Source organism: Leishmania braziliensis, chromosome 30 (assembly GCF_000002845.2).
Source record: "Leishmania braziliensis MHOM/BR/75/M2904 complete genome, chromosome 30".
Lineage (NCBI taxonomy): Eukaryota > Euglenozoa > Kinetoplastea > Trypanosomatida > Trypanosomatidae > Leishmania > Leishmania braziliensis.
Window position 1 is genome coordinate 245,819 of NC_009322.2, and position 20,566 is coordinate 266,384.

At 49.5% G+C, this 20,566-nt stretch overlaps 11 protein-coding genes across 11 annotated transcripts; 4 read left to right on the forward strand and 7 right to left on the reverse strand.

Moving 5' to 3' along the window:
• Positions 1–1,987: 1,987 nt before the first annotated feature.
• On the reverse strand, positions 1,988–4,183 carry LBRM_30_0740 (conserved hypothetical protein; the record flags this gene model as incomplete). Its single annotated transcript, XM_001566657.1, has 1 exon — positions 1,988–4,183. The coding sequence occupies one exon, from the start codon at positions 4,181–4,183 to the stop codon at positions 1,988–1,990; it is 2,196 nt and encodes a 731-aa protein (XP_001566707.1).
• A 664-nt stretch (positions 4,184–4,847) lies between these two features.
• LBRM_30_0750 (putative 40S ribosomal protein S30) lies at positions 4,848–5,048 on the reverse strand (the record flags this gene model as incomplete). The annotated part of the gene is made up of 1 exon (XM_001566658.1): positions 4,848–5,048. One exon carries the CDS (start codon positions 5,046–5,048, stop codon positions 4,848–4,850), a length of 201 nt encoding a protein of 66 aa, XP_001566708.1.
• Positions 5,049–5,688: 640 nt separating this feature from the next.
• On the reverse strand, positions 5,689–5,889 carry LBRM_30_0760 (putative 40S ribosomal protein S30; the record flags this gene model as incomplete). Its single annotated transcript, XM_001566659.1, has 1 exon — positions 5,689–5,889. One exon carries the CDS (start codon positions 5,887–5,889, stop codon positions 5,689–5,691), a length of 201 nt encoding a protein of 66 aa, XP_001566709.1.
• A 463-nt stretch (positions 5,890–6,352) lies between these two features.
• Positions 6,353–6,655, reverse strand: LBRM_30_0770 (putative 40S ribosomal protein S30; the record flags this gene model as incomplete). The annotated part of the gene is made up of 1 exon (XM_001566660.1): positions 6,353–6,655. The coding sequence occupies one exon, from the start codon at positions 6,653–6,655 to the stop codon at positions 6,353–6,355; it is 303 nt and encodes a 100-aa protein (XP_001566710.1).
• Positions 6,656–6,872: 217 nt separating this feature from the next.
• LBRM_30_0780 (putative nuclear movement protein) lies at positions 6,873–7,358 on the reverse strand (the record flags this gene model as incomplete). The annotated part of the gene is made up of 1 exon (XM_001566661.1): positions 6,873–7,358. One exon carries the CDS (start codon positions 7,356–7,358, stop codon positions 6,873–6,875), a length of 486 nt encoding a protein of 161 aa, XP_001566711.1.
• Positions 7,359–7,770: 412 nt separating this feature from the next.
• On the reverse strand, positions 7,771–8,571 carry LBRM_30_0790 (conserved hypothetical protein; the record flags this gene model as incomplete). Its single annotated transcript, XM_001566662.1, has 1 exon — positions 7,771–8,571. One exon carries the CDS (start codon positions 8,569–8,571, stop codon positions 7,771–7,773), a length of 801 nt encoding a protein of 266 aa, XP_001566712.1.
• A 1,461-nt stretch (positions 8,572–10,032) lies between these two features.
• On the reverse strand, positions 10,033–11,673 carry LBRM_30_0800 (putative CDC16; the record flags this gene model as incomplete). Its single annotated transcript, XM_001566663.1, has 1 exon — positions 10,033–11,673. One exon carries the CDS (start codon positions 11,671–11,673, stop codon positions 10,033–10,035), a length of 1,641 nt encoding a protein of 546 aa, XP_001566713.1.
• Positions 11,674–16,629: 4,956 nt separating this feature from the next.
• On the forward strand, positions 16,630–17,244 carry LBRM_30_0810 (conserved hypothetical protein; the record flags this gene model as incomplete). Its single annotated transcript, XM_001566664.1, has 1 exon — positions 16,630–17,244. One exon carries the CDS (start codon positions 16,630–16,632, stop codon positions 17,242–17,244), a length of 615 nt encoding a protein of 204 aa, XP_001566714.1.
• Positions 17,245–17,623: 379 nt separating this feature from the next.
• Positions 17,624–18,280, forward strand: LBRM_30_0820 (putative co-chaperone GrpE; the record flags this gene model as incomplete). Its single annotated transcript, XM_001566665.1, has 1 exon — positions 17,624–18,280. The coding sequence occupies one exon, from the start codon at positions 17,624–17,626 to the stop codon at positions 18,278–18,280; it is 657 nt and encodes a 218-aa protein (XP_001566715.1).
• Positions 18,281–18,956: 676 nt separating this feature from the next.
• Positions 18,957–19,730, forward strand: LBRM_30_0830 (heat shock protein grpe; the record flags this gene model as incomplete). Its single annotated transcript, XM_001566666.1, has 1 exon — positions 18,957–19,730. The coding sequence occupies one exon, from the start codon at positions 18,957–18,959 to the stop codon at positions 19,728–19,730; it is 774 nt and encodes a 257-aa protein (XP_001566716.1).
• A 303-nt stretch (positions 19,731–20,033) lies between these two features.
• LBRM_30_0840 (conserved hypothetical protein) lies at positions 20,034–20,549 on the forward strand (the record flags this gene model as incomplete). The annotated part of the gene is made up of 1 exon (XM_001566667.1): positions 20,034–20,549. One exon carries the CDS (start codon positions 20,034–20,036, stop codon positions 20,547–20,549), a length of 516 nt encoding a protein of 171 aa, XP_001566717.1.
• Positions 20,550–20,566: the final 17 nt, after the last annotated feature.

Sequence of the window (20,566 nt, forward strand, 5' to 3'; positions counted from 1 at the left end):
ATCGCTCATGCGAAAACGCCGTTTGGCGCTGCTTGTATCGCTCACAAACGAGAGAGAAAAAAGAGCGTTTGCTAGAACGCTAGTGAAGAGGTCAGCAGGAAATGTTGTAGACGAGGGAAAGAGGAAAGACCGACATATAGAGCTGGTTCTGAGGTGCCGAGACGCGCTCAAGGATTCGATGTATCAGGCCCATGCAGATATAGTGGGGGAAGCTTCTTTGCGGCACGCAGTCGTCACACCACACAGTCTTCGAACGAAGGAGAGAGACGAGAAGTCGACGTAAAGAACAATAAGGGATTCGTAACACGAAAAGAAGTCGTGGCCTCAGAGGCGTCGTGAATCGGTGCGTCCTGGCTTGGGTGTGTGTGTGTGATGCAACACATTGTGTTGCTTGTGTTAATTCCTTGAAATTAGAACAAACCCCGCTGCTGCCCACCGCAATACACGCACTACCACGACTCACATACACCCCTGACAGACGTGCACACATTCACGAGCATCGCACGCAAGCTACACGAGAATGCATCAACCAAAAAAAAAAATTTGCACAGCGGAAGAGAGAGGGGAGGTCGAGCCGTGAAAGCCAGTCAACAGTCGCAAGAACAATACAAACAGGAAAAAATGCATCGGTCTCCGGGTTGTGCGTGCAGATGTGTGAATGTGTGTACATGTACAAAAGTCAAACTCCCTTCCTCTTCCCTACGCCTCGCCGTCTGCGATGAGGACAACGTCACAGGTAACCAGCACTAAAAACAGGGAAAGGGAAGAAAAGCAAGAGGAGCGGTGCGTCTCCCCTCACCACACCTGAAGCATGTGGACGTAAATGGTACCTTCCATGAGAAAAACTGAGTGAGGAAACCCTAAGACACACGCACAGATTAAAAAAAAAAAGAAAAGCGACAAACAAGTACGCTAAAGACACGTTGATAAATCACAGCAGAAGGAGACCGCACACTGAACTCAAGTGTGCGGCGAGCTACCTCGAAGCGAACGAGAAAAAGAGAGGAGTCATTTTAATGACCGTAATTTCGCTTCGACGTGCTGAGTAGGCAACAATAAAAGAGACGAGACTGAGCAAGATGCACTGCTCTCGCAAGAGAGGCTCCAACAACTTTAGCTATGACCAAGTGGAACACAGAAAAAAAGATAGCACAAGGCGGGCAAACGCAGAAAACTCCTAGCCAAACTTCTCGAAAAGGGGGTATGTTTCGTGTAGCTCTTTCATATATTGAGAGTGGAAATGGAAAACCTGAAAGGAAAAAAAGACGAATGCGCTACATCAATAGCTGTCTTGTATGATGGAAACTGCTCGCAACATCCACGCCACAAATTCGAGTGCCGCATGAGTGAGGCGAGACCCTTCATTACCCCGCGTAGCCTATCAGAGCTGTAGTAACGGAAACCAGACGTAGTCGACCTCGACACAAATTCAAATACCACTTTTCATTTCTCTCCTTCGCCGAAAAAACTGCGCCATGGTCTTTTTTTTTTTGCGAGTACATCTGTGCTGCAACTGGAAGAAAAAATACATCCTCGCAGCACGGATGCCCGTAGCAGAGAGAAGATCTTGAGCTGCTAGAGAACCCACTGCCCGATCCTTTCTTAGCAACCATACAACAACTTGTGTGAAGAGTAACAGCAATGGTAAAAGAGTACTAAAAGGCCCCGGGGCAGAGTTCGATAGAATTGCCTGCATTTGTGGGTGCTCGTGTCCCCTGCATCGGTTCAGGTTTTTCTTTTCGGTCCCGTGCAAACGCAACTGTGCTATAAAAAAAAAAAGGACTACTACAAAATTAGTAAGCCCCCCACGAGGCCAAGACGGAAGGAGGCAGGAAGGATGGAGCAAGAAACATAAAGGAGGACAAACAAATGATGCGAAGCATCCCATCTTTTGATGGAGCCCACGTGGAGGGACATAAGTGCTCACACAAAGACAGCCCCACCTTCACCTTCACCAGAGAGACGAGGGCCACACTGTCGGGTATTTCTACTTGATGAAGCAATAGATGCCATGGATCTGCTTCTTCGAGGCGCGCTCTTCCCCACTGAGTATCGAAGGAAGGGCCCGGTAACCGTAGCGAAGAAGAGCAGGGCAGAAAGCGGAGGTAAAGGTCCGCTCCATGCCGTTCGCCTCGAACGTCATCTGCACCACTGCTATCGTAGACTGGTCGCAATCCGTGAAGGAAACCTGACTCCCATTCATACGCGCTACCCCTGCGCCATGGATGGTGACATTCATCGACGTCAAGGGTGAGCAGTTGAGGAGGCGTGGACCACCAATGATCCTGAAGCTCAACTCAGGAGACTTGGCTGTGTCGATGTCGGTTTTAAGAATGTACCCGCAGCGACCGTTGTCAGAGAACCGTCCACGTGCCCAGGAAAGGCACCGCTCGCTGTTATCCACGTCAACAAACTGGATGCCCAGGCTGGCCGCAGTGCCCTCTGCATCTGGCAGGTCCATAGACGTATCATCAGAGTTCACCGTGCAGAACGCGAAATGCGTCAGTAAGTCCTTCCGCGTCAACTGAGTCGTGACGAGACTCGATGCGGGGACGCGCTCCGTGTCCCATGGCTTCGGGTCAGTACTGTTAGAGTAATTGAAGAAAGTGATGCTAGAGAGAGACGCGGACGCGGTCGTGTCCTGCGGATCGATGGTTCCGCCCACCACCACCTTGATCTCATTCAAGTTCTCTCGGCGCACAGTGAACTCATCGCCGACCTTGAGTTGCGCCAGGGTTTCTCGTAGATGCAGCTTGTTCTGAATAGGAATCCCGTTTATGTGCGTCAGCCAATCATCCTTGAGCACCCCACCCTTCGACGCCGGTGTCCCCTCCATCACATCAGTGACTCGAACGCCGAGGCCATCCTTGTTCATATCGGCTACCAGGAAACCAATGAAGGGCTTCAGGCGGTCCTGATGGTTCATGACAAGTACCTTCTTGCGCAGCGCGCCAGGGCTGAACATGGGGTCATTGATCATGGCGCCCTCAAACATGAGTCCCTCCGCCACGGCTGACTCCAAGGTGTCGTTGATCATCTTCGCTACTTCATCCTGAACAGGAATGGGCATAGGTGTTCCAGGGGAAAGACACAGGATGATCGGGTACGTGTTCGTCGTAAAACCGTTCGCTTTCACGCATTCCAATATGGTCTGCAACTCGCACGATCCAACCATGAGTTTTCCGTTGCCGGCTTTATTGATGTTGAGCACCAAAGCACGCGCTCCATCCGCCGTGGCACGCTTGAGGTCCTCCTCCGTTTCGATGCGCACGCACGAGACCATGTAGTGCGTGAAGGACTGCGTCATGTCCTGCCACACATCAGACGTCCGTGCAGGGTCGATGGCATTGTTTGTCAACACGCTCCCATTATAGCTGATAAAGTTGTACTTGTGGATGCCGCCACCGAAACGGTACTTGAACTTCTCCAAAGCCTGGCGATCCGTGGCCTCGCTGCGCTGCACGTCACGCAAGAACTTGCCTAGTTGCTCTGATGTCATCGACTCCCTCCCGTCAGTGAACCTATTGAACACTTCCGTCGCAGCTTTGTTCACAGACACCCAGCGGAACTGATAGGCTAGAATGTCCTCGAACGAAACGCATTTATTCACCACGTACCGGATGTACAGAGTATTGAGCACCGCCTGACCCGCGATCATCGAAATCATCTTTTCATACGACGGGTTGTTCGAGAACCACGCCAGTAGAATGCGTGAGAAGCCGTCATCCATGGCACGCTCCTCGACCTGCGGCACAGATGCCTCTATCAACGGCAGCTTGAGCTCCCGCGCTAATGACGTCAGAAGAGCCGTGATGACATCGAGCTTGAGACGGAACTTGGTGCGTGTTACCTCAGCACAGGAATTAGTAAACGTCAATGCAATCACTTGCTTCACCGCCTGAGAATCGGGCAGGCTACTAAAGAAGCGCTCCGCACCCTCCAGGATAAAGCGCAGGAACCGCTCAGCGGAGGCCTGTATTGCTCTGTTTGCATCCGACTCCGACTTTTCAGTCCTCTCATCATTGTCGAAAGAACCTGGCCACTCCTTGAGTGTGTTGGCTTTCGAGAAAATCCCCTTCTTCTCTCTATGGTTATGCCTCTTGTTACTTTGGGAGTGATAACCAGACCCCACCGCGCCCGGGGTCGTCTTTTCCGCCGCGGATTTGGAATTCAGGCATCCCATTTCCACTCACACAATCCCCACGCCTAAACTGATATATCCGTTTTGATGTCTTGTAGCGGCTGCGTGCGCTTGCGAGTATGCATTACAATTCAGATATGTGCTCGTTTTTCCCCCCTCTTGGGGTTGAATGCAACTACTCGGCAGGCACACGTCTACTTCGTGAAAACACAGCGTCACCGCACACTAGGATCCTCAGGCTGTTTGTCTTCACATGTGATTCTCTCCCAGACAACGTGTATCTTCTTGTATGCTTCCTGTTTGTCGTCATGAGATGATACAGTTGAAAGGGAAAACACACCAATTTTGTTTACAGAGCCGCGAGGAAAAGTTAGTGAGGAAGGTAGGCATCAGGAGTAGCGGTGGAATGTGTATTACACGCGAGCACAGAGTGCATCTTTGGCTAAACGACTTGAAGGGCATTCGGGTGGAAAGCAGGCACTGCGAAGGTGCGTTTTGGAGGCAGCACTTACATCGTGGCCCCGGCCACTATGGTAGAAGTGCGGCGGTACGCAGAACTGTAGCGTTTCTGCATCTATGTCTACGACTGTCTAAGACCCCACGCAGCTCCGATACGCGTTCTTGTTGCAGTTTTTTTGCAAATGTTAAATGAACACAAAGACAGCCATCGAATCCCTTACCGAAAAGAAAAAAGCACAGGAGCACCTTACCCGGCCTTGCCCGGGGGCTGCTTGTTCATGTGCACCTTCTCGCCAGGCTTCACCGCCTTCGCCAGGAATCTCTTCGTGTACTTCAGGCGCTTCAGCGCACGGCCACGAGGCTGCTTCGGCTTCTCCTGCTTAGCGACCTTGGGGGTCTGGTTCTTGACCTTGCCCGCACGGGCGAGGGAGCCGTGGATCTTACCCATGATGAGATTCTTTTCGAAAGTGTGTTTGTGTATTGCACGCAGTCGCGTATAGTGGTGAGGAGGGAGTGTAGGCGTACAAAGTGAAGCGAGAAGCAGATAATGCAGTAAAGCAGGTCCTGTCACACTCGAAGGAAAGTAATAAGGTCAGCTTGAGGACATATTGACCACAGTGTCAAGAAAGGCCTAGAACACAAGTCACAGCGCGAGAGCATGCACGTCCCTGGCGAGGGAAATGGGTGTCGCCTTTCCGTGCCTGTGGCCATTGTTGCATCGCGCAGTCCATCGACCTGCTGGGGGTTTACTGGATTTCGCAGTTCGGGTTCGTTGGAGATATCTGAAGAAGCGCTGAGCACAAAACTGTGAGACGCGGTCGTGGCAAGATACAAAAACAAAAGCAAGAAGCGGAGAGAGAATCCATCCTCTGTACGAGTTAGGTGAAGAGGGTTCTACATGGCTACAATTCAAGACGGTCGCCAGTCTCATAGTACACCTCGCAGAGTCACCCGACTCATACATAGTCCAGCGCTCTCGTACAGCCATTGAGGATCAAACATGGAGGAAAGTTGAAGAAAAATAGAAACTAAAACAGAAAGAAAACGATTTGCGTTGCCAACAACTCAAACCACGGCCTCCAAGCACCTTAGCCGGCCTTGCCCGGGGGCTGCTTGTTCATGTGCACCTTCTCGCCAGGCTTCACCGCCTTCGCCAGGAATCTCTTCGTGTACTTCAGGCGCTTCAGCGCACGGCCACGAGGCTGCTTCGGCTTCTCCTGCTTAGCGACCTTGGGGGTCTGGTTCTTGACCTTGCCCGCACGGGCGAGGGAGCCGTGGATCTTACCCATGATAACGACGAAAGATGCTGATTGACAGTGGTAATTATTATGGGGGAATAGAGAGGAAGAAATGGGTTTAGAAGGAATTATTCAGCGGTTAGCCGGCGGAGTGTACCAAAGAACCCGCTTATGTGGAGAAGGGAGAGGACGTGCGAAGATGGAAAGATGGTGAAAAAGAGGTGAAGTTGTTATGCGAACCAGCGCTGTCTGCGAAACATGTGCACAATGCACAAGAAAAGGCGTACAGCTACTTAACCGCCGTCAATAATCGAGCCTATCGTACGGCCAACGCTGAACTCAAAAGGGTTCGCGGTGCCAGCACAGAACTGAGAGTGAAACAAAGAAGTACTTCTTTGCACCTCACTCGAAAGCCCATAAACCTGGGTGTTTGTTTGTTGACGTTGCTAGGTAGTAAAACACTTGAAATGAGAAAAATAGAGCCTCTCTGTATCTTTGAAAGCAAGCATACACCTTAGCCGGCCTTGCCCGGGGGCTGCTTGTTCATGTGCACCTTCTCGCCAGGCTTCACCGCCTTCGCCAGGAATCTCTTCGTGTACTTCAGGCGCTTCAGCGCACGGCCACGAGGCTGCTTCGGCTTCTCCTGCTTAGCGACCTTGGGGGTCTGGTTCTTGACCTTGCCCGCACGGGCGAGGGAGCCGTGGATCTTACCCATGATGATGAAAATGAGGAGCTGTAGAGGATATTGAGGAAAACGAAGATGGCAAAGCAGAGGGACAGTAGACGTGAAGAAAGGCAAGAGTAAGCGGTGCTTCATTGACAAGTATGCTGCTACGATGCGTGTACTAGATTAATGCCAGTGGTTCACCTCTGCACTTCTGCGAGATGGCTCTAGAACTTCTTTGATTGTAAAACTTGACTCTTATCTCGTAGCACTGTAAAGGTGACATCGCTATATGCAATTGAAAAAAAAGACCGAACATTTCTTGCGCTTCCAAAAGCAATTGCAGAAATGCAATCTCGAAAAGCACCTTTCAGGCATTCGCAAGCCTGTGATCCTCTCGTTTTTGGTGCTGCTCGTGCATCATTTTGGCTACTGTTGCCTGAGCACCGCTGTCAAGGTCTGAAAACCGAATCGATGGTGGTTTCAACGTCTTGAAATCGATCTGACGCTCACCGGTCACGACGTGCGGCCACCACTCCTCGTATTGTATGTTGGTTTTCGCGAGAACTACGACCAGCTCCCTCCCGTCTTGAATACACCATGTGCTGTCATGGACGCTAATCGGCTTGTACAACTCACCTGCCAATATGGTACCTTTGCTGGGAACCTCGATCTGCAGGTACTTCGGCTTAAGATCGACACAGAGACTCTTCCCTCTAGTGCCTGGTGCTAGAGGAACAGTGATTGTCACCTCCTTTTCGCTTTGTCCAAAGGTGTACAGCGTGTAGTCGCCGCCGCATTGCTCGTTGCACGGAATCAGGTCGGTCAACCCTTCCTGGGAACCTACAAGAGACATTATGCAATGAAGTGCAATGCTGTGCAAAATGAGTGTGTTACGAGCTCTGAGGTAGCCACGTTGAGCATATGTGCAGAAGGATGCAAAAAAGATGGGTTTCATCTGTAGAGAATGTGTCCTTTTCCTTCAAGGATGAGCTTTAAGCAACTTCCCAGGTTATTCGATCGCTGCATTGTGGAATAGCAGATGGTGCATTCTATAGTCTCTATGGGCAAACTTCTGAAACAAACAACGCCGCTTGCTGTCGTCGACGAGCAACATCACACACGCACACAACTCAGTAATCCGTTAATGGAGTGTGAGCAAGCAAGCGCACGGTGGGCTCCTCGCAGACGAAGGCGGTGGTAGTGCTGCCCACTCCATAGGCTCTCTTTCACTTTTCTGCTTGATCAATACAAACACTTTACTTTCCTCAAGGCAGAACAGAATACGTAAGTCGACCAAAGCGGCCCCATTCGAAAGCGTAGGTGCCGGCCTGAATGGGTGTGCGCGGAGACACTCCACCGCAAAAGACAAAGAGGCTCTTCTTTGCTGGAGCTTTGATCGCCTTCGCATATGCAGCTGCGGCGACGACAGCACTAAATGGAGTTTCCATGCACAGTTTCGCTGAGCCCGTCTGAATAGGCTCTTGATTGTGCGTCAAGACAAAGCGAGTAGTCGTCAAACTGTCTCTTTTGATACTGTCCAGGGAGATGCTACATCCTTTTGTTATACTGACGCACCCATCAAGATCGCATGCCATGGCAGTTAGCGTTGGTGCGTAGAACGGAAATCGTGACCCCGACACCTCAAGACTTGGAGAGAATGAAACAGTGTTGAGTGAAGCTGCGTCCACTGTGCTGCAGTCATCCAGAAGATTTCTGACCTCAAGGCATATCGCAGTTTCGATGTACTGAAGCCGATCGTGCTTGATAGATACACTTTTTCTTTGGAACAGATTCTCGAAGATGGGAAAACACACAGGCTGCGTACCACGCAGTGTAGTAATAGCCTCGTGTTCGGGTGGTAGAACTTTAAAACCTATGAGAGGATACGCGTTCTCCTCCATTGCCGCACAAAGAGACGCGTGAAACTTGACCACATCCTCGACTACGTTAGACTTTGGAAAAATCTCGTGAAGCGAGGGGAGCTCTTTGTCTACCTGCCGCAAATACTCGATGTAGTCGGCAAGAGGCGCCCTTGTGGCCGAAAGAAGCCTCAGTGAGTAACGCATTGTGTACTACAAAGATATTCCCAAAGAAAGGGAGAGAGGCAAAGAAGCACATGCAAGACAAACCTGTTCTCACGCAATCAACAATAGAGCATCATTTTCTTTCTTTCGCGGCATGTCAACGCTAAGGTTGCTCAGGGCAGATAAGCCTTGCCAGGCAGAAGTCTCCAAACCACACAAAGGAGAACCATAAAAAAGAAAAACAGAACTTTCACCCATGTAATGCGTCCACGCATAAGAAAGCAGCGGAAGCGGCCCCCATGTGCCTCCGCTTTGTAGACCGATGCTTGATAAACTCTGCTTACTGTGTTTTTGCTTCTTTCCATAGGGTGAACCATAGTTCTCCCAAAACTTAATAACAGCAACAAGAAGCCCCGGAGAATTTTTGTGTCTAGCAGGTGAAGCAAAAACAATGAGAAACTTTTATCGCATTCAATACAATGGACTCTTTGTGTCGAGAAACGCACGCGTGAGAAAGATTAATTATTGATCGGCGATGCCATGAATAAACTGCTTGAAAATAGAATCGAACTCACCACTCTTAGAATCTCTTACGCTGTAGCGAGTGGTACTAGCCACTGCTTCGGCGTGACCTCGATCGGAAGGGCTGGAGAAACTGTACTGTCGCGCCAGCATCGCCTCTTCGCGTGAAATAGTTTCCGAGAAATCTCCACAGGTGTATCGATATGCAGGGTGTAAACCCTCATGCAGGGGTGGTCTCTCCTGTTGAGAGGAAGTCTGGTAGGCATGTACCTCTGGTAGAGGCTGGGAATCACTATTGGTCTGTAGAACATCCTCATTGGGTTCTGACAAGGAAGGTCCCTCCTGGGGATGAGAAGAAGCTTGCTTTATACTAAATTCTTCAGAATGGTGCGTGCATTCTTTCGGTAGCCTATCAATTGATACAGGGTCACTGTGGTGATGACCACCCTGACTAGGTGAAGCATTTATGCGGGAGTCTTTCGTGTTATTCCTAAATAGACCACGAAAGTAGTTCATTGTTAACACCCTTAGTAGTACCAATAAGGTTTTTGCTCGAAGAAAACTCCTAGATTTCACAGAAATTGAGCTTCGTTGTGTGTGTTGACCACTTTTCGCAGGACCTTTTGTTTAGTTTTTTGTTTTTGATCAACTCTTCAGACATGAAATACAGGTCTTCGCCAAAGCATTGCTTTGCAAATAGCAGTTTCTACCGATTATGTAGAAAAACTCCATCTATACCCAAACAGTGGCACAATGCACCGAACAAAATGAATTAGCTGAAATGGGGAGATGTGAAAGTGGGGAAAAGAGGAGAGCAGAGAAGCATGCCTACGATTTGAACATGATGCCTTCGATACTTTGGCAGGCTCACCATGTGAAGGCATATCCATATATAAAGCGAGCATAAACTAAGTATTCATATTAGTTGCCAGAAGAAGGTTATCACATATCGAGGGTGATTTTATTTTTTGTGTGACACTGTCATTGTGGCTGAAAATCTAAGCTTCGACCGACACTAGGAGGTGGTGAGGCGGTTACGCTGTCTGCATCAGTCGACTCGGACCGAAGCCTTCGCGAAACCGTGGAAAAAGAGACTTCTCCAGGCGAGAAGGATGAATATGGCCTCTCAGAATCCCACGAAAGCCTTCCGCGAATTCCAAAGTCAAGTTCAAGTGCTCTCCGCAGTAGATCTCGGCAAAACGAGTCTGGCTTGATGCTCTCGGCTGTGTGATAGCAGCTGATAGCAGCCTTGATGTTTCCTGAGAGATGATATGTGAAGCCAAGAGCACAGTGACCGTGGCTGGCGTTTGGTCGGCTTCTGACGTATTGATTGTAGTAATCAATAGCAGCTTCGTATTGTCGTAACTTGCGGTACATAGTGGCCAGATTAAACAAGATGCAATCACTGTGTTCAGATGGATTCTCTCGATTCGGAAGACTGTCGTACGCTTTTTGAAACAGCCCAAGTGCTTGCTTTGGATTATCTTCTGCGAGCGCCAGAACGCCAAGCTCGTTCAGCACAAGTGAATCGACAGGGTTTTTTCGCAGTGACTCCTCGAAAAAGCAGCGTGCAACAGAGCGCTGGTTAACCCTACTGTACTGCATACCAACGTACGTGCAGCAGACGCTAAGTCCGGGGAAAAAGTTCATGGCACGGCGATAGACATTCAATGCTTGTTCACCCTCTTCCAGCTTCGCGTAGCAGTGGCCGTATGCTATCCACGCTTCAGCGAAATAGCAATCGAGTTCACTTGCTCGGCTAAAGTACCGTCCCGCTCGCTCGTAGTTCGATAGTGAATAGTAGAAACAGCCGATTGCGTACACTGCCAACTCTGTGTAACATTTGTTTTTGGAAAGAAAGTGCGCCTTTTCGAAAAGCAGTGGTGTTGCCTTTGAATCAACAAGGATGCATAGATGCAGACACAATGTCTGGCGGTGATACGGTTCCATCTCCAGAATTTCTGTTGTCAACGAGAGCGCCTGGCGCAAATTATTGCGCTCATACTCTTTTTTCGCTCCAGCAAGAAGCACGAGCGTCCGAGGCACACCGCTGATACCAGATGTGATATAATCACAGCCAATGCGTGCTTTCAGAGAACTTCGATAAACCTCAATCTCAGGTGGTATGCGGAGTGAATCGATAAGCTCCAGTATTTCCCAGTGATCTAGAAGATGACGCTCTGTCAGTGCACTGAATGCCTCGCCACAAAATGGGTCAGCTTCAAGTGCCATTTTGTAAAAATGCACAGCTTTCGCGGGGTCGCCGGAAAGCTCAGCAGCTTTGGCTACAAAGCACATCGCAACTACCTTCGATGAATCAGCGTTAATGAGAGTCATTGCGTGCTGGACGCACGTTTTGAGATCCCCAAGCTCGAAGGCGGCCTTTACAGCTAGCAAAAATACCTCGCTGTTTTGATCGTATGCAAAAGTCATCTGCTTGGCCAGCTTCAACACACTGTCAAACTCATGCAGCTCATAAAGACATCGAATTTTCAAGGAGCGGTTTTCGTCGCTATTCGGCTGCAGCTCGCAGAGCATTTCGACCAAATGAAGCGCGCTCATGGGTTGCCCACCTGAAACTAGACGAAGTGCATTTTCTCTCAGAACACAAATAGCGTCCATTTTTTTTACCTACAAATCGTAGGTAAAAATAGTTTTTCTGGTGTGTTAGCAGTATAGAAGTTAATAACAGAGGAAAGCAAGGGGAAAAAGAGTGAAGACGGGAAGAAAACTAATGGATAAAGGCGGAATGAGACAAAATTGGCCTGTGGGGAGTGCTGGAACAGCTGTCCGTAGAGCGTCCCAGGCGCAAGCAGTCAGATACAGTGGCGCCACCACCCTTTTTCAACTAAGGAAAATTTTCCCTTTTCTCTCAGACTGGTGTCGTCACCCATGCTGGAATCCCAGACAACCCCTACGTGTCTCGTCTATACCCGCAAAAAATTTCGGTGATCGTTTTTCTAACTGCATCATCAACCGAACAAACAAACAGCGTCGCTAATGACTTATTAGTTTCTCGGCTGAAAAGCCCTCTGACCTCAATGAAAAAAAATTTCCAAGTCGAAATACCACACATCCGTAGCCTCCAAAACAACGCAAAGTCTCTGCTGCCGTTCACCAAGAATAGGCCAATCACGAACATACGAAAAGCTTTACGCTTCGCTGCTCGAATGACTTCATTGAAGCAGCTGCATCCATTTTTATGTCCGCAAACTGGGTTAGCCGCTCTGTACCCCTTCCCTGCGAACTGTTCAGCCAGCATCCCTTCCCGCCTCCTCTTAACATAAATGTATGACCCGAAGCGAAACCCTTTGGCCAACAAATTCGCTTCACCGAAGCCAAAGCCGCACTACTGGGATGTCGGAAAGGGCCTTCCCAACGCCTCTCGGACAGCAAGAAACTATTCGAGAAAGCGGGACACATGTTTTCTTTGGTTGGAAACATCCAAAGCCACTCGCCACTTGGCCTTTGGAATATTTTAAGCCGTAATTGTTTCACCCATACAGAAGGCAGCCCCATTGCGAGTCACTTTTCCAGAACGTAACAGGCCACACCCACGCTTCAGAAAATGAGCACCAGGCCTCCCAGACACGCACCGAGCAAATGGCAAGCCCATGCATCGTCAGGCTGTCAAAAAAAAAAGCCACCATTCCAGCAGCTTTTGGCCCACAACAACACACCCACCCACCCATCCCCCTTCAAGACCTCTGCTGGGGCAATTTTCCTGTTTGGACCAAGGCATTGTTCCTAGCAATAAAAGAAAACCGGCACCCTGCGGACCACGGCGCTGACGGACCACCCCCCCCCCATCGCAACCGCCCCCCCACCCACCGCCACGAACCCCGGCAGCAAACAGAGCAACCCACTTCCCGCTCCATTTTCCGACCTCTTGGCGCAAAGAAGCCAAACACGGGACTGGCGGAACGCCGCCTTTTGGCCCGCCACGGTGCCAAAGAGCAGAAACACGGCAGTGCCAACGCGCGGCGCAACACTTTAAATGAGCGCATTTTTTTGCCATACGATGGAATAAGATCACTCACTGGCCAACAGAAAAAAGAGCAAACCGTGGCTCTTTCCAACGACAGCCCCCTATTCGAACGCGGCGGCTTCACACACACCCAGCTTTAAAACACGCGCGCCAATGTGCCCACAATTATGTGCTTATGAAAAGTGCAGAAATTATTCCGTCTCAAGTTTGAAGTCTCGGATACACCCTCGAAAAACATCAAGGGCGCTACAGGGTAAAACAATAGAAGAGCTTCTTGTAACGGGAAGAATCCGTAAAAAAATTCCCTGTTCCACCGCGCGAAAACACAACATTAGTTGCACCCCATCCCCCCCACTGTGAAAAAAGATTTGAAGACAAAGCGCTGTCCAAAACACAAAAAGGCAATAAGGAAGAGGGCGCACCTCACCATCACCGCTTTGGGCTTCCCTCCTCGTTACAAATGGCCGGAAGAACGAAAAGAGGACCACCACCGCACCTCACCAAGTGGTTTCACCCACCCCCAAAAGCGACAGTGCCTTTAAAAAACGCCGTCCCCATTCCATAACGGCAAAAAAAATGGGGTTCCCTGTCCCGCGTCCCGCGCCATCCCTCTCCCCCCTTCCCCTGGTCCGAAGAGTCACCGCCACGCCACGTGCCCACCATTTCAACCGAAAAGAAAGCCGAATCAAAAGGACTCTATTTCCAGAAAAGCACAACTTTTTCACAAGCTGGCGAGGGACAACCTCACAAGAAACAAATTTGTGCAAATCAGAAAATGCGCCATTGGTACCCTAGACACCGCTTTCTCAGTGCCAACAGCTCATTTCCTAAGACCCTCTCGCAGCACCCTGTCCCGTTCTTTTTCAACGCACATACACACATTATAAATTCTTTCAAGGCCCCCAAGGGCCTGGCAATTCCCTCATGGGGGCAAAACCGGGCAAAGAGCGCGACCGCTTCACAGATTCCCAATCCTTGTCGAAACAACTGCCCATTCATTAGCATATTTTCTGTGTAGAACACCTTCCCCGACTGAGACATTACTTTCGATCAGGATGCGCCACTCTATTTAAGAAAGAAAGGAGCCCCCCTCTGCCACTGCCGGGTCGTCTCTGGCGGTGACGGAGTCAGGCGCCTAAGGCGCAGGGGGGGGGGGCAGCGCGATTCATCGGCACTGATGTCGGCGGTCGGGTTGTGGATGGCGTTGCGTTTTGGCGATCTGCGACAGTGAGCACGTTCATGTCGCCCGTGCGATAGGCAGAGTGCCCACGCAGCCCTCGCTGCCTACTGGTGTGTGTGTGTGCGTGGATGGGGGGCGGGGGTTTGTTGCGTTTAATGCTGGGCCGCGGGCTGTGGGGGCCACCCACCCCGCCAGGCTTCTCGTTAAGCAGGCCGTTGTGGAAGAATTTGTTCTTTTTGCGAGCTGGTGGTTGTTCTGGGGGTGTTTTTTTTGTTAGCGTTGAGACTCTTTCCCTTCATGGAATGGGGATCCGGACAGACCCAAATTCCTAAAGGCACAATGCGTGATTTTTTTTATATAGGAAAAGGGGTTCTTTGCGAAATGCCATGCCGTGTGTCAAAGCACCATTTCCGTGGAGTGGTGGATGCTCGTGACCCGTTGGCTGGCCATTTTTTTTTCGGAGGCGCTGTTCCTGGATGCGCCTCTGCCGCTTCATGCGGCTATCAATTTTCAGACTGGGTTTGCAAAAGGTCATCCTGGAAGGTTTTTTTCCGTTAATTATTATAGTCTGCACGTGTCTGTCTTTTTGTGTTGCCATTGTTGCTCATTATGACCCAGCGGCTGGAATTGGTGAACGTGGAAGTCATACTAATATGCGTTATTTCCTAAGACTGAAATGTGCTGGAAACAGGAATTCACAATATGGTGGAAACTGGATGCTGCGTGGTGCCTGTGACTCTAAGGGTCAACACATTCCGTGTTCTGGAATGGTGTTGGGGGCGTGAAGAAGATGAATCCACACATGCTGGTTGTAATGTAAGTATGTGCCTATCGGGGGCAAATGATTACAGTCTCTCAGGGTAATTAATCTCTGACACCGAAATCAATCTTTGGAATATGGGTTTCTCTTGCGTCAGTGGTGTTGAAACGTGAAAACGGTGCGATTTTTCAGGAGCGCATTTTTCTGTGAGGAGATTACCGTTAAGCGGCGGAAGATTTTCAGCTTTTGGTGAATCTTCTCTTCGAGAGAATTTCGAAATTTGAGGAAGTTACGCCTCGGGTCTGGGAGAAAAAAGTCGTGGCGCAGTCGAAGCTTGTGAGCGCAAAGGGCTGACTTAGTTCCGAGGAGGGCGCGCCCTCCGCACAGAGTAAAGCAACTGGAAAGCATTTTGATCCTTTTGGGAACGGTGTGCGGCGTGGCCGTTTTGGCTCGCGGCGGTTCTTCGGTCAAGCTTGGAAGCTTCTGAAAAGTGATTTGCAAACCTAGCGATTGTTGCATAAATAATGTTCTTTTCAATATTTTTGGAGGCATGTTGTCAGTGAGTTTCCCTCGGCTTTAGGCGCATTTTCTTTTTACAAGGTCGCGGGGGAGCCCATGGCCTTTTTTAGGGGAATGGTGTAGACATTGCTTTTTTTTTTTTGAAATGAAAGCAGGCGTGTGTGTTTGTGAGTCTCTGTCTTCAGAAAGCGGAACCGAGTGAGGAGCATTTCGAATTTACGCTTTTCCAGCTGTCTCAGATCTAACTTCCCAGTCATGCTCGCTGGCTTCTTTGTGGTGGGGTGTCGCGTTTTCGTGCTTCTTTTGTTTCTGTGGGTGGGGTTGCGTGGTGGGGGAGGGGGGGGGAGGAGATTTCGGGGTTCTGGAGTGGCATTTTCGCCGAGCGGGGGGGGGGGGGGAAGAGAGCCGCTTTCTTCTTTTTTTTGGTGGGGGGGTGCATCGCGGGTGAGGCCCTTCTTTCCCTTGGGTGCGGGCGGGCGGTTTGGCACGGGTGGTTTGTTTTGCGTCGCCGCGCGGGTATGTTTTGCTTCGGCTTTTTGGACTCCCTGTGTTTGGGAAAGGCTGGGGCTCCGCGTGCGCTTGGGTGGGTGGTGGTGCTGAAGCGGTGTCCTTGAAGCGAACATCATGGCAGACGTCAGCGTGATATAGGCATTTGGGGTGTTAGTAAAGGAGGCGGTGGGGCTAATTTTTGACGGGTTATGCACGCCACGGGTTTGGAATTGGCGTTGAATTATGACCCTCGGGGGTCTGAGGCGCCTTGCCGTGTGCACGCGAAAAGAAACTGCTTGTCACGGGTGATGACTTCTTTTGATGCGAGCAAGCGGCGCTACTCCACTTTCAGAGCCCTCATCTAACCTTTCTCTTGTACTCCTTTCCTCTTCCCAGAGGCCATCATCAAAGCGCGTTCAAACCATGCGGCGACTCTTCACATCACCGTGCTTTTGTCTGTTACGTCACATCGTTGTTGGACCATCCACCGCGATACCGAGTGCGAACTCAATCCCTCGGTTCGGCCGGGGACGGCGACGCCTTCAGAAAAACCCTTCTGTTCCGGCGTTTGATGTTATTAACGATGGGGAAGCAAAGAATAGATGTTTTGAACACTATGGTTTTGTGCAGAAGCCGCTGTTCATGGAAACCTGGCAAGAGTTTCTCCGTGAATTGCAGCGTGTAGAGCTCGGATGGAGCTTGGCGCCGAACGCTGGAGGCACCCTCCAGCTAAAGATTCACGACCACCTCGAGCCCGGTGACGGGGTTCTATGTGAACTGAAGGGTGGGACTAATCGGTCGGCGCCACTGGCAGAGTTTTTCGAAGCTTGTGGCTCCATGTCGCAGGGAACCATATCGAGAGCCGAAATACAGTTCTTCGATGAGGAGAGTTGCTCCGTTTTGCTGATTGAGAGTAAAAAGCGCCTAGGAGACACACCATTCAAAGATGAGCCACCTATTTTACCTTTTTTCTGTCAGTTCAACTGCCGTGGGACTTCAGTGTCTCTTTCCGTACTGGACAAAAAAACACTCATTCGAACACCACTGTTCTCCGACATTTCTATTCAAACACTGAACTATGCATTTATGACATCTCTACCATTGTTTTTGAAGCGAGAGGACTTAGGCATCCGCAATGTTGATTTCGTGACGAAGGATCAAATGCGTCATTTTCGCTACGCGTGGTGTTTTCTTCGAAAAGAGTCGTGGATGACTCCAGTGGAACTGGGGGAATTGGATGCTTTACTCCCACCTTAGTAATTGCACCTTTTTTTTCTTCACAAGTAGTGCCACGGTGAGCAAAACGCAAGCAACAGATCCCTCCAAAAGCCAGTTAAATACCTGATCTCGTCTAGTAAATCAACCAACAAACGTTAAGGTGGAGAGAGTGAGGGACGACTTCTTCGTACTTTTCTTCTCGAACCATGTTCTGATATGGTCAACAGAGTGCTAAAACTCAAGGAGAAGTCACGGGGTGCACTGCGAAAAGAAGTTACGAAATCCATTTCCTTTTTTTTCACACCTTTATTTTCTTTCTACTATTCTCCCTCTTGAACAAGGCTGCTAGGACTATTTTATCGCTTTTCACACAGTCACAACAACAACAAAGAACAAAAAACAAAAAGATTGTTCTAAAATGAGGGCTCTGTCGCTACGAACAGGACTTGCCGCTCGCGCTTCCGGAGTGTTCACCAGTCTGCGGTGGTGTTCTACTGCGGCCGAGTCTGAGAAGCCAGCTGAGGTGGAGAAAGAAGTACCAAGCGTTGCCACCGAAGAGGTCGTATCCGCTGCTGCTGTCAAGGATCTGGAGAAGGAGCTTGATGCTTCGAAGGCTAAGATTGAGGAACTCAAGAAAGAGATCCTTTACCGTGCAGCGGATGCTGAAAACGCGCGCCGCATCGGTCGCGAAGACGCTGAGAAGGCAAAGCTTTACGGTATAAGCTCATTTGGTAAGGATATGCTGGAAGTTGCAGACACGCTTGAGAAGGGTGTCGAGGCATTTGCTGCCTTTTCAGAGGCTGAGCTGAATGAAAATAAGATGTTGCGCTCCATTTTCACCGGTGTTAAGCTCTCGCACAAGGTTCTCCTCAAGAATCTTGGCAAACACGGTATTGAGAAAATGGGCGTCACGGTGGGTACCAAATTTGACCCCAACTTACATGATGCGCTTGTGAGCACCTCGGCCACGGAAAAGGCACCTGTCGACACAATCTCAAATGTTTTGAAAGATGGTTACACTCTCAAGAGTCGTGTTCTTCGTGCAGCGCAGGTCAGCGTTTCCCAACACCCGTAAAGCGCAGCGTTGAGGTGAGGGGACAACTTTCATCATCTTTTCTCTTGCCTGGCTTATTTTTCTTGCCTTTCAAAACGTTATTCCCTCAGTACACACAAATGCTGCGTAACGTTTCTCTCTTTTAGCTGCTAAAGGTTCAGATTGCGTTGTTACCCCCCTAAATGAAAGGATCTGGAAAAAAATTTTTTTTTCGTGTTATATATATATATATATTTGGGACTAGTGCTCTAGTAAGCTGAGGAGAAGCAGGGCACGTAGACAGCAGAAAGTGAAAAAATTTTTTTTTTTCGATCTGCAGTGTCACTTGGCCTGCATTTATGTGGCCGCGATACGGTGAGAGGTTTGGAAAATAAAACAGAGGATTGGAAGGGAATATCTGCGCCGAGGAATACACTGCTCCTCCCATCCGGCTAGCAAGCATCTAGGGTACGGCCCAAGCGTTGCGGAACTAGTGAACTTGTCGCTTCTCTTTATCCAGATTCTCTTGATAGTCACATAATTTATTAGCGCTTGTGATCTTCACTGTTGTGTATATGAAGACCAGAAGTGCAAATCTGAGTAGCTGCGGAAGTCAAGGCGAACGGATGCAGCATTAAAAACGTACATTGCTCGAGCACAGGTATTAAGAGTAGAAAAAAAATATTCACATATTGAGCCAATTTTTATCTACACTTTCATGATAGTGAGATTCAGCCGCAGACTAATTATTAATGATACCCTGGTTCTGTGCAGCACTCGCGTGATCCCACTTGCACTCTCAATTCCACTTTTGTTTCAACTTTCTACAACTGACTCCTTTTTAGAACACATTCCTCGAGACCAGCACAAGATAATGTACAGACGAGTGGGGACACATGTGACGCCTCTGCTCTGCTCATGTTGCCTAATACAAAGGAAATGCGCTACCCAGGATGGTGCAACCACCTTATCTGTTGTGGATCTCAAGACTAAGTACGAAGTCTTGAGGGCACAGCTTTGTGAAAGCAAGAAACAAATTCAGCAACTTCAATCGGAAAATCTGTACACTGCTGCTTCGTGTGAAAATATTCGGAAGGCCACCCAGGAGCAAGCAAAGCAGGCGCATAATGACGCAGTAAGATCTTTTGCACAGGATATGCTGGATGTTTGCGATGCCCTGCAAGTAGTTACAAGAAAAGTGGGGGAATACAGACAGAGGAACTCTTCCATCCCCCAAAGCGAAGCTTCGATCCTCACTGGTGTGATGCTCATTGAGGAAGTGGCGCTGAAGGTTCTGAAGCGGTATGGGGTGACACAAATGAATACCGTGGTTGGTGCCCCATTTGACGAGGCGAAGGAAGAGAAGATCTTTACAGTTCCATCTACTCTTTCTCTTCAAGAAGGCAGTGTTGCTGAGATTGTGAAAAAAGGTTACCACATGAACGAGTCAGTTTTGCGGCGTGCGGAAGTTGGATTGAGCGAGGACCCCTAAGGGTACATTACACACTGCAGCACAAGAGGACATTTTTTCCCTCCATCAATTCACTTGGCAACTAGGGCTCCTGTCGCCATCAGATTCTATGATGAAAAAAAAAAGGCAAGATAGCGTTTACGCTGGGACCGATTCTTCTCGTTTCTTACGTTTGCCGTTCACACTATTTCCTCACTTCAGACGCTTGTTTTCGCTGCTGTTTACTCGGGACATACTCTTCTCCTTCTCTCTGGACTTACTCTCGAAAAAAAAAAAGAAAAACCACGACTACGCTGAAAGGTGTAACGTATTACCTCAGTGAGGATGCTTCGCCGTTGTGTTTCCGCTGTCGCGCCAGCAGCGCATGTTCCTTACCCAGCCACCGCGGTGGCTGAAGTGCAGAAACGCTTTCTGAAAATTGTCAAGTCTACTTTCGGCTACTACCTAGCTCGGAGGGGACAGCGTAAGTTTCCGTTCCATCGTAGACCGCATATCAAGAACACTCAGGCAATGAATCTAAACGCGCCGTACTTCTGGAGCTACATGACGGCGAAGAGCCAGTCCTTTTTCCTTCCTGAGGATAATTACATAACTGGCGACTGGACAGGGAAGTTCTTCGTCTCAAAGCGACAGGTGTATACTCTTCAACATGCCACTGGCGGAGGAAAGGTGAGAGTCAAGTCGTTTCCATCCGTTTTCGAGCTGAACAGCCCTTCTCGATGGAATGTAGGCAAGGAAATGAACACATTAACGAAGCCGAGAATGGACCTCATCGACGAGCAGATGCTTACGAAGAAGCAGCGTTTAGATTACGTGAAAGCAGGTTTTCTGCCCAAATAACGCCCTTTTAATTCACA